The 13019-nt window shown below is 31.4% G+C and overlaps 1 protein-coding gene across 1 annotated transcript; it reads left to right on the top strand.

Moving 5' to 3' along the window:
• The first annotated feature begins 3136 nt into the window (after positions 1-3136).
• Positions 3137-6631, top strand: LOC141697070 (putative disease resistance protein At1g59620). The gene is made up of 2 exons (XM_074501267.1): positions 3137-4334; positions 4688-6631. The coding sequence occupies exons 1-2, from the start codon at positions 3326-3328 to the stop codon at positions 6244-6246; spliced, it is 2568 nt and encodes an 855-aa protein (XP_074357368.1). The 5' UTR covers positions 3137-3325; the 3' UTR covers positions 6247-6631.
• Positions 6632-13019: the final 6388 nt, after the last annotated feature.

Here is a 13019-nt window from a genome sequence, read left to right as displayed (position 1 = left end):
AAAGTATATGAATTAATTTAATTCATTGTATTTTACATAGAAAGTATTCAATGTATGTGTAGTCATAAAATATATTATATATACTGTATATACTAGATTGGGGGGAAAATTATTAAGGGATGAGCTTATAAGGAAGATTAGGGATGAGGTTCATGTTGATTTAAATTATATGAAAAAGCAAACTACAATTGAATCATATTTTACAAAGATGTAATAGCTATATTTTTATGAATATAAGGGAAGTATTAATTTATAGTTTTATTGGGACCATATTTTTATACAGGGTTTTCAAAAAAATTATTATCTTATTATCTTATCGAAATTGATCATTTTTTGAACTGGTCCAAGTCGGGACCGAACAAAATTATTAATTTAGAGAGATTATTAATTAATCGAGTATTAATTTACAGAGGTTTTACTGTACCCCAAGGTCATAAATGAAGAGTAGAATTATTCAGCAGATCTTCGCCGCACATTCCTTATCACCTAACATTTCATTTGCATTACAACAACTACACTTTGTGCTTGGTAGTTCTTGTCAAAGACCCCATTCAATTCCTTCCAAAACCTTCACCATACAATCCTTATCGCTTAACATTTTACAAAAGGCCATTCCATCTGCATTGCAACTACTGCATTTTGTACTGCTTGGTTTCTGAATGGCTGAATCAATTGTGTCCATTGTTGTCGGAAGGATCACTGATTTATTGTCTGAAGAAGCTCAAGTACTGCATGGAGTGCATGATGAAATTCAAGAACTGGTGACGCAACTCATGCGGATGAAGACATTCTTCCGAGATGCTGATTCAAGGTTAGGTGAAGAAAAAATCCGAATTCTGCTTGCTGAAGTACGGGAACTTGCCTATCATGCTGAACATGTTGTCGAAACTTATCTGGTTAGGCTAAGTGAATAAAAGACAAATGTGTGTGAATTGCTTTAAGCAAGTGCAGACAGATGTATATTCAAAACACAAATGTAAATAACACAAAGACCTTTAAAAAACTTTTCTGGTGGATTTGTTGTTCCACCAGAGATGTGTATTTCAGAAAATCTGTGATACAAAGAATTGATCACAGCTGCGTCCTAGTACAAACTAGATGGTTTTCTCTCTATGTTTTTCTAAACAGCTCTGGAAAATCTTATCTAATTACTAGCTGCCACTTGGTATTTATATCACCAAGTTTTTCAAGTGAAGACAAAGATAAAGTTCGATTATAAAATAGTTCTTCACTTATTTCTACTCTATTTTTCTATCCAGTACAATATGGGATAATCCGTTGACTATTTCCTTTTGTACCAGAGTGAAACGACTGCTTTTTCTTTTGTTCCTCCAAGAGGCTACCACATTCCAGTTGTCTCTGTCAACCCATGTGCCTCTGTCAGCTTTATAAACTGTCACTATCAACTGCTATGGAACTGAGCATCCATTGAAGCTTTCATCCGTTGATGGCTTTATTCGTTGACACTCTTATCCGTTGATGCTTTATCCGTTGATGCTTTAGCAGTTGAAGTTTTATCCGTTGATGCACTCATCAGTTGATGGATGTTATCCGTTGAAGGTTTAGAGACATTCGTTGAAGCTTTATTTCTCATTCGTTGAAGGCCTTTAAACTATCAGTTGATGCTACTTCATTTATACAAAATTACAAGGCATGAAATATTTATAACTAACCCTCCTATTTGCATATCCTCTAGTAGTCAACATGACTTATAATTTCCCACAACTTCTAAGAATTATAACTTAAATACAGAGACTGAAATGTGCTACAATACTAAACTTATTTCTAAGTAAAGCTACCCCATCAACTGATAGCCAAAGTGGTCTTATCCGTTGAGGCTACAAATACTAGATTTCTACTTAAGTGTTTTGTTTAACATATCATCAAACTAATGCACATATATTCCTAACAAAATGATTTATAAAAAACTGCACCAAAGAAATTTGAAAGATTTTAATTATAAATATGAATAAATAAATATCAAACTAGTAGCAAGATGTATATAGGCATTTATATTAAACTTGAAATTTTATTATAATACAAAACTTTCTTTCTGAAAAAGAACTTATAACACTAAACATAAAATACAAAATAAATAAAATTACCCTTAACTAAATTTATACAGGTGATTTTCAAAACAATGTGAAAATGTCGTCGAAACGTATCTTATCAAAGTTTTATCATCCCCTGCAAAAATAATTAAGTGGATGACCACCTTATTCATTTTTTTAATTAGCTTTAGATAATGGAATACTGAATACTGTTTCAGAGATTACAAAAAGCAATTTCATCTGCATTTCAATCAGAATTATCGAATATTTCCAAGCCAATTAGCTTTAGATCAGATTACTCCAATATGCTTCACTCCTCGCTTTGGAAAATTATTTCATCGGTAATAATTCAAAGAGGTGTGTTAACGACTACTATAAAAATTTGTTTTTAATATAAAAATTTGTTTTTTTTCTATATATTTCAAAACTTCTCAAAAATAATAAAAATTTTACAATATAAAAATTAACTATACATTCTCACATTCGCTATTTTTTTCCACTACACTAACTTTATACATTAAATATTGATTGATCTTGCCACTTTACTCAATTTTCTTATTTTCACTCCCAATATTTAACTTTTTCTTAACCTCCGTGCACATATAACAAATGTATACTACTTCTACTTCACTCAGCTTTGTTACCATAATTCAGTCAAGTCATTAGTTATAGAATTACACTTAACCCCCGAGTAAGGTACCTGTCATGAGACTCTTATAAGGCATGCCTATAGACAGTTTTTTGTCAAAAGACATGCCCAAATGACATGGCATTTATCAATTAAATATAATAAAATTTAAAACATAATTTTTAGACTTATATACAATAAATTTGAATATAAAATTAAAATTAACATAATAACAACTGAATAACATCATAATACGCATTTATATTAATAACTTTTTAGATATTCAAATATATGTAAATATTTTAGAATTATATTTTTTATTTTTAGATATTTTTAATATTAAAATAATTATTAAAAAATAAAAAAATAGTAAAAAAGCATGCCAAAACATGAAAAAGGCATGCCTAACTAATTAACGTTATCGATCTTGAAGAGTAGAATTATTCAACAGATCTTCGCCACACATTCCTTATCACTTAACATTTCATTTGCATTACAACTACTACACTTTGTGCTTGGTAGTTCTTGTCAAACACCCCATTCAATTCCTTCCAAAACCTTCACCATACAATCCTTATCGCTTAACATTTTACAGAAGGCCATTCCATCTGCATTGCAACTACTGCATTTTGTGCTTGGTTTCTGAATGGCTGAATCAATTGTGTCCATTGTTGTCGGAAGGCTCACTGATTTATTGTCGGAAGAAGCTCAAGTACTGCATGGAGTGCAAGATGAAATTCAAGAACTGGTGACGGAGCTCATGCGGATCAAGACATTTTTACCAGATGCTGATTCAAGGTTACATGACCAAAATATCCGAATTCTGCTTGCGGATGTACGGGAGGTTGCCTATGATGCTGAACATGTCGTCGAAACTTATCTTGTCCAAGCTTTATCATCCCCTGGAAAAATAATGCAGAGGATGAACACAAGGACGTTTTCAAGAAAGCTCAAAGATATTAAAAGAAAGATGTCTCTTCTCTTCAATCGCTTTCGTGATTGTAATATCAAAACATCATTAGAATCCCCTGAATCATCAAATTCATCTCATGGACAACCAGGAATGCTAAAGCGATTTCACACTTTCACTACTGTTGAACCAGAGTTATTTGTTGGATTTCAAGCCGATGTTGACCGATTGGTTGGATATCTGGTGGATGAAAGTGATGCCTCATACCCGCTCATCTCTATTTGTGGAATGGGAGGTCTGGGTAAGACAACTCTGGCTCACAAAATATACAATCATTCCACCATCAAGACTCACTTTGCAGGTTTAGCTTGTGTTTCCATTTCACAAAAGTGGCAAACGAGACAAGTGTTGCAGAGAATACTTATAGGTCTCGTCCATGAGAAGAAAGAGGAAATCTTTACTTGGGACGAAGACAAGCTAGTGGAGAATCTGCTACAAATCCAGCAAAAGAAGAAATGTTTGATAGTACTTGATGACATTTGGTCAAATGATGCTTGGGATTCTATAAAGGCGGCTTTCACTGCTGGAAAATCTTTAAGCAAATTAATGCTTACAAGTCGTAATATTGATGTTGCTGAGTACGTAAATCCAAATGGACTCATTCACCAACCAGGACTTCTAAGCCCAGATCAAAGTTGGGAGCTACTTCAGTTGAAAGCACTTCCTACAAGAGGAGGTTATCTAGGTAATTTACATACCTTTCTTGTTAATTTCATTTCATCTGTTTAAGGTAACTAAATGGACTGCAAAGTTATGACACCTCTTATGAAACAGCTGATTTTTGTAAAACTAGACTTGAAAAATCAAATGAAAAACTCTGAAACTCCTAGTATGAACAATAAAAGTAGTTAAACCGTGTTTTGAAACTTACGGAAAACCAGTTGCTTTCCTACAGAGTTCCTGACCATAAGTAATTTGTTTCGTGAAAAAGAAGCAGGAGAAGAGGTTTCCAGGTGTTCTCTTTTTTCTTAATGAATCGCCCTAGCTTAATATTATGTGGGCTTATACATACCTTTCTTGTTGTTTTGTCTGTTACAGACATTGCTAGAGACTATAAAAAAATGGAAGAACTGGGAAGAGAAATGGTGGCAAATTGTGGTGGTCTTCCACTAGCCATAGTAACCTTGGGTGGAGTTCTTGTCACTAAACCATCACTGATAGAGTGGGAGAAGGTACATGGTGACATTATCACATCCCTGAAGAGGGGGAAAGGATCGGGACAAGATTATGAAAGTCAAATATTAAATGTTTTAGGTTGGAGTTACAATGACTTACCCCCGCAGCTGAAGCCATGCTTTCTATATTTAGGTAAATTTATGGAAGATGAATGGATCGATGCAGAAAATTTATATCAGTTGTGGATCGCTGAAGGGATGGTACTATCGAGTGATAAAAAGGAAGGAGAAACAATGATGCAAGTCGCTGAATCTTACATGGGAGAACTTGTCCATAGGAGTATGGTTCAAGTGAGGTTTAATGATTTGGAATCATCTCTTACGAAGTTCAAAAGTTGTTCTCTTCATGATCTTATGAGAGACCTATCTTTATCCCAGGCAAAAGCAGAAGATTTTTTCAAAGTAATTGATACTGGAGAAGGAAATGATTTGAATCTCAATCGTTCAGTTATCTCCCGGGAAGCTAAAACTAGACAACTTGTATTTTATCTGAAAAGTGGCGTAGAAGCTAATTCCTACTTTACCAAGAAACTCAATCACCAACAATACCGATCAATTTTATTTCTGGATCGTGAAGATGAAAGTCAGCAACTACGATTGGGACTGTATTTGGCCAATTTTAAGTTGCTAAGAGTTTTGTCTCTTGAAAGAGTAACACATAGTAGACGATCTGTTTTAGGTACCTTTTATGGTACTAATATAGGAAGAGTATTAGGCAGCCTTGTTTATTTGCGCTATCTCAGCCTAAGGGGTTCTAATTTGAAAACTTTTCCATTTATACAAAAGTTGGTGCTGCTACAGACACTCAACCTAGACGTACCTTGGACATCACCAGTGTTAAGTAATGATTTGGGCAAGTTGTCATTTTTGCGTCATTTGTATTTACCTCCTCGGGTCTCTCTCCAATTACTGAAGAATACCAAATTAAGGTTCAATGGACTGAGCAAATTAGAGACACTCGAAAATTTCAATACTAAGTGGTGTGAGATTAAGGATCTGCCAAAATTATCCGGTCTTCGGAGACTAAAGCTGAAAGTAGAGGGTGGTTATGATGATGTGAAAGAGATGTTAAAGTACTTATCTGATTTGGCCTTGTCATCAAATTCCTCTATCCTGTACACGAGCCTTGTTATGCGGATATCTGGTGATCCAGGATTCAGAAATGATCCAGACATGATAAGACAGCTGTTTTGTAATCAAAAGTTCAGCCTTCAGGAATTAGAAATGGATGGCAAGCTCCCAGAGTTGTCTGAAATATTTGAGGAGCAGCGGCAGGAACTTAATCATAATCATATTGATGTGTCTTTGATTCGTATCACCAAGTTAACATTATGGGATTCGTACCTAGAGGAAGACCCAATGCGAGTACTGGAGAAGATTCCCAACTTTGAGGAAATTATATTTATCATTTGGCGCATATAAAGGAAAGGAAATGGTATGCTCAGCCATGGGTTTCCCAAGACTCACCCGTCTTTATCTGTGGCGTCTTGACAAATTTGAAAGTTGGAGGGTGGAGAAAGGAAGCATGCATGTTCTTTATATGTATATTCGTAATTGTCCAAAGTTGGAGGAACTTCCACAAGGACTCATATTTCTCAACTCCCTTCGAAAACTAGGATTGTGGGAGATGCCTTCGGAATTCTGTGACAAGATTCGCCTGGAAAACGGTGAACAAGGACCGGACTTTTACAAGGTCGCACATATCCCCGATCTCAGAATAGAATACCCACAAGCTTAATCCCCAATATCAACCATGTAGAAAATCAACTATAAATGCTACAATTTCCCTTTCCAATTTTGTTTTTAATTATTTTTTTGCTTTGATAATTGTACTTGAGAATCCACGACTTGTTAGCTGTTGGGCACAATTTCCTTTCATAATTGTTAAAAAAATGCATAAAAACTGAATGTTTTAATTTTTATACAAAACAAAATATATTTTAATATTAAGTTACAAAACTCTAATTTATATATGCTTTAAAATGCATGTCGGACACAAATGAGAAATGAGAGGGATGGAGGAAATTAATAACTTTTATTAATACGGAAACCCTTTTTTAAGTGATACTTAATTTTGGTTTCATAATTTCTGTATCACCAACTTTTGTTTCAATTATTCCCTTATTCATATATTATAATTCTACTTTTGTAGGTTTAAAATAGATTGGATTCTATAATATTTTTTGGATTCTGGAGATTTAGGGTAATGTTCTTGGCAGCTAGGCCAAGTTCATCCCTAAACCCTTGGTTTTGATCCAAGGTTGAAGACAACACTAAATCCAAAAACTGTTTCCATGATTTAATTTTAAAATAAATTAAAGTTATATTATTTTATTCCAAAAATATTTTTTAATTAAAAATTTATTCAATTAATTATTTTAAATAATTAACGTAAATAATTTAATTCCAAAAAATGATTTTTGTTAATCCAAATTTGATTTAATTATTTATAACTGTTTTAGTTAATTAATTAATTGTTTAATTAGTTAGCGCATTCATTTAATCATTTAATTTTATTTAGAACTAGTTAAACAAAATGTGATTATTTATAATGAAGCCAACTAATGTACTAAAAAAAATAAGATTTTAAAAGTTTATCATTATATGGAATAATTAATTAATATTGTTATTAATTGAAATATTCATATTTTATTAACAATAAGTCCATGGTTTGTTCTCGTTATACGACATGAACTTGTCTAGACTTGAAAAATTATTCCACTTTCATTAAATATACTTTCAAAACCTAAATTTTTTTATATTGAAAGATCGTTTATTTTACAAATATATATGAGTCAATGAAAGTCGTATTTTGATACAATTTTCAAATTTAAACACACATAACAGAACCATCATCTAAAGAACCAAGTTTATGTTTAGGTGCAAAGTGAGTTATGTGCTAACGTGATTTGAAATTCTTGTATTTAAATTTCTCATTTGTGTGTAGGATATTTATGGGTAGACATAGACTTTTAAAAGCTGAGTCCGTTGGATAAGAGTGAAACGAAATGGTACAAATATCATCCTTGTAGCAATAGCAGAAGCAACCAATAAAGGATTAGTGGAATAAAATTAGACATAAAATAGTTATGTCATCATGAGTGTGCCTAAATGCTAAGGATGAAAATATCATTAACCTTATAATTCTGCAAATATTCTTTACCTATTCTAATTTAAGAATGGTTAAATATTTTTACATATCTAAATAATAGATTTTAAGTTATGCATCATGTTATGAAAATAGTTTCACTAGTCCAAAATTAGAATAGATAAATATTATATATCTTGAAAAAACTAAAGTTGTCTTGAGATTATTCTTGACCATTTGAAATGGGAAACTAGAGTATGAAAGATGTGGATTGATTCCGCTCATTTTTTAAAATGTTTCTAAGTATTTTCTCTTGTGTCAAAATATTGAATAGGCACATTTATCAATGAAAACATAAATACTAATATTTACAAATTCAAATTGGAGACTCCAACCTAATTTGAGATATATTATTCATATTATATTAGTTGAAAAGAAAATTCAAGTTTAAAAAAATAATTTTAAACTATAAAATTACATGTAAATTATTATATTCATTTGGAGATGTGTTTACATTTGCTAATAAATAAGTGAAACCAAGTATCATTTGAATTGGTTATTTGAAAGTATCTGCAGTTTTCAAGAGTCTTTCTTTTCCAACATCATGAGTGATTTGAGTTGTTGCAGAGCTTTGACCATGCGTTGTAGAGATCACTTTTTTTGACTTGCCAGCATCCTTGAATTGTTGAATCCTAACTTTTATCTCCCCGTTAGTCTTGGTGACAGGCATGATTAGGGGAGTTGGCAGTTTTGGCGGTAGTGCAGGCAGTGGAATGTTTAGGTGGTGTGGTTATTTGACCAATTTGTGATAATAAGCGAAACCTCTTTTTAAGTGATACTTGGTTTCACTTATTTTTTGATATCACCACCTTTTGGTTTCATCATGTTTTATGTTATAACTCTAACTCTAATTGTATTATTATTATCCTTTTTATTCCTATATGAATTATATAGATATATATATATATTATTTTTACCCATTTTTATTTATTAATAAATTTTTTAAGTGATACTTTGTTTTCACTTATTTTTTGGTTCTATCACCTTTTATTTTTTTATTTTTATGATTCATGGTGTAACTTTAGGTTTAATATTTTTATTCTTTTTGATTCCTATATGACTTATAATTCTATATGTATTATTTTTACCCGTTTTTTTATTAATAAACTAAACATATTCACTTATTTTTTAGTTACACCACCTTTTATTTTCACCTTTTATAACTCCAAGTATTATTTTTATCCATTTTTATTTCTATATGACTTATAATTGTATATGTATTATTTTTACTCATTTTTAAATTTTTTATAATCCATAATTTTTTATTAATTTTATAGGTTTGAATCCTATTTTTAATTATATTTTAAAATAAATAAGTTCATAAATTGGCTCAACTAAATAGATTCCGAAAAATATAAACCACGACCAATTAAATAGGCAATGTGTTTAAATTGAAATTTTTTAATTTAGAATTTTTTAATTTGTTGGTAGAATTCCATTTTAATAAAATGGTATGAATATTATAAAAAATTGTATTTTTAGTTATCCTTTCTTTAACCAATTGAGCCAGCCCTTGCGGGCAAAAAAAAATTATATTTTGATTTCACTACTAGAAAATAATAAAATTGTTCAAACCATAATATGATTACAATTCTATTTTCGTAGAACTCCAAATTATTTCTTGATAGGGTACTTGGTTTCATCTTAGTACGGTTACACCGTATTTTGGTTTCACCCCTATAGTTCTCTTTCATGTATTTTACTTAGCTTTAGATAATGGAATACTGAATACTGCTTCAGAGATTACCAAAAGCAATTTCATCTGCATTTCAATCAGAATTATCGAATATTTCCAAGCCAATTAGCTTTAGATCAGATTACTCCAATATGCTTCACTCCTCGCTTTGGAAAATTATTTCATTGGTAATAATTCAAAGAGGTATGTTAACGACTACTATAATACTTAGTTGTCTTTAGACCTGACAAAATGGGTCTGAATCCGAAAAACCGAACTGAAATTTATGGATCGGAGATCCGATCCGAGATCCGAATTATATAATCCGATAATTATCCGAAAACCAAACTAAAGCGGTCCGAAAATTACCTGAACCGAAAATTTGACCGAAAATGGTCCGAAGTACTAGATCCGATTATAAATTGGAACCGAACAAAATCGATTCAGATAATATTCCAACCGAATATGATCTGAAATAAGCAAAATTCATACTTAAATGTATCTTATATTCTTGATAATTTGATTATTTAATTATAAATTAATGTAAAAGTACATTATATTATATTAAAAGTAGTACATTTAATAAAAAGATATTTTTTTAAGTCTCAAAACATGAAAAAATAAAAAAGTTATGATCCGAAATATTCGAACCGAATTTAATCCGAACCGAATTTTGTCCTATTTTTATCCGAGTTTCATCCGTTTTTGATCCGAATTAGATCCGAATCGAATCACATCTGATCCGATCCGAATGACCTCAAGTTATATCATAATCCGAAAGTGGAACCGATCCGAAATAGATCCGATCCGAAACCGATCCGGTTATCCGATTTGTCAGGTCTAGTTGTCTTACAACAACTCCTCAACCGTTACTCCCTCCGTCCCTTGTTATCGTTTCTAATAGAGTGTCTGCACATATTTTAAAATGAATAAAAAGTATAGTTTTATAATTTTTTTTAAAAAAAAAAATTTTAATAAAATTTTAAATATTCTATTTATATTAAAAAAAGAAAATTTTAAAAAAAATTATAAAACTACACTTTATATTCATCTTAAAATACGTCGAACACTTTTTCAGAAACAATAATAATTGACTGCATAATTTAAAGAGGTGAGATTAAAGCTGATCTGCCTACGTTAGTTGGTGGACCGGTCTTCAGAAACAGGGGTCATTAATAAAACTTGGATCTCCTTCGAGCACATGTTTACGCCTATAACTTTAATTATGATTTATTACGAATTCAATTATTTAACGGACTAATAAGCACCGACAAGGAGAATACATGAAGAATACAACTACAGTAAAACCTCTATAAATTAATATAATTGGGACCGGAGAATTCTATTAATTTAGAGAGGTATTAATTAATCGATAAATTAATAATTATTAATTTATAGAGAATTTTCGGTAGCAAACAAAATTAACTTTTGATTAAATTTTTATTCACATAAATTTAAATAAAATGAATTGTACAATTTATATTTTATACTTAATTCAATTAATTCAATGTATATGAATTTAGAAAGTCAATGTACAATATATTAGATTCAAAGTCCATGTAGTGTATAAGTTAAATTCATTGTATTTTACATAGAAAATATTCAATGTATATTAGGAAAATTCAAAGTATATGAATTAATTTAATTCATTGTATTTTACATAGAAAGTATTCAATGTATGTGTAGTCATAAAATATATTATATATACTGTATATACTAGATTGGGGGGAAAATTATTAAGGGATGAGCTTATAAGGAAGATTAGGGATGAGGTTCATGTTGATTTAAATTATATGAAAAAGCAAACTACAATTGAATCATATTTTACAAAGATGTAATAGCTATATTTTTATGAATATAAGGGAAGTATTAATTTATAGTTTTATTGGGACCATATTTTTATACAGGGTTTTCAAAAAAATTATTATCTTATTATCTTATCGAAATTGATCATTTTTTGAACTGGTCCAAGTCGGGACCGAACAAAATTATTAATTTAGAGAGATTATTAATTAATCGAGTATTAATTTACAGAGGTTTTACTGTACCCCAAGGTCATAAATGAAGAGTAGAATTATTCAGCAGATCTTCGCCGCACATTCCTTATCACCTAACATTTCATTTGCATTACAACAACTACACTTTGTGCTTGGTAGTTCTTGTCAAAGACCCCATTCAATTCCTTCCAAAACCTTCACCATACAATCCTTATCGCTTAACATTTTACAAAAGGCCATTCCATCTGCATTGCAACTACTGCATTTTGTACTGCTTGGTTTCTGAATGGCTGAATCAATTGTGTCCATTGTTGTCGGAAGGATCACTGATTTATTGTCTGAAGAAGCTCAAGTACTGCATGGAGTGCATGATGAAATTCAAGAACTGGTGACGCAACTCATGCGGATGAAGACATTCTTCCGAGATGCTGATTCAAGGTTAGGTGAAGAAAAAATCCGAATTCTGCTTGCTGAAGTACGGGAACTTGCCTATCATGCTGAACATGTTGTCGAAACTTATCTGGTTAGGCTAAGTGAATAAAAGACAAATGTGTGTGAATTGCTTTAAGCAAGTGCAGACAGATGTATATTCAAAACACAAATGTAAATAACACAAAGACCTTTAAAAAACTTTTCTGGTGGATTTGTTGTTCCACCAGAGATGTGTATTTCAGAAAATCTGTGATACAAAGAATTGATCACAGCTGCGTCCTAGTACAAACTAGATGGTTTTCTCTCTATGTTTTTCTAAACAGCTCTGGAAAATCTTATCTAATTACTAGCTGCCACTTGGTATTTATATCACCAAGTTTTTCAAGTGAAGACAAAGATAAAGTTCGATTATAAAATAGTTCTTCACTTATTTCTACTCTATTTTTCTATCCAGTACAATATGGGATAATCCGTTGACTATTTCCTTTTGTACCAGAGTGAAACGACTGCTTTTTCTTTTGTTCCTCCAAGAGGCTACCACATTCCAGTTGTCTCTGTCAACCCATGTGCCTCTGTCAGCTTTATAAACTGTCACTATCAACTGCTATGGAACTGAGCATCCATTGAAGCTTTCATCCGTTGATGGCTTTATTCGTTGACACTCTTATCCGTTGATGCTTTATCCGTTGATGCTTTAGCAGTTGAAGTTTTATCCGTTGATGCACTCATCAGTTGATGGATGTTATCCGTTGAAGGTTTAGAGACATTCGTTGAAGCTTTATTTCTCATTCGTTGAAGGCCTTTAAACTATCAGTTGATGCTACTTCATTTATACAAAATTACAAGGCATGAAATATTTATAACTAACCCTCCTATTTGCATATCCTCTAGTAGTCAACATGACTTATAATTTCCCACAACTTCTAAGAATTATAACTTAAAT

Source organism: Apium graveolens, chromosome 11 (assembly GCF_009905375.1).
Source record: "Apium graveolens cultivar Ventura chromosome 11, ASM990537v1, whole genome shotgun sequence".
NCBI classification, from domain to species: Eukaryota; Viridiplantae; Streptophyta; class Magnoliopsida; order Apiales; family Apiaceae; genus Apium; species Apium graveolens.
The sequence above is the reverse complement of the archived record's forward strand: the minus strand, read 5'-3'. Positions and strand labels throughout refer to the sequence as shown.

What these genes read in the sequence shown, in the direction of transcription:
- LOC141697070 (XM_074501267.1), top strand. Translation starts at nt 3,326, where the DNA reads ATGGCTGAATCAATTGTGTCCATTGTTGTCGGAAGGCTCACTGATTTA. An exon ending in TACAAGAGGAGGTTATCTAG is followed by an intron (nt 4,335 to 4,687) that starts GTAATTTACATA and finishes TGTCTGTTACAG; the next exon opens with ACATTGCTAGAGACTATAAA.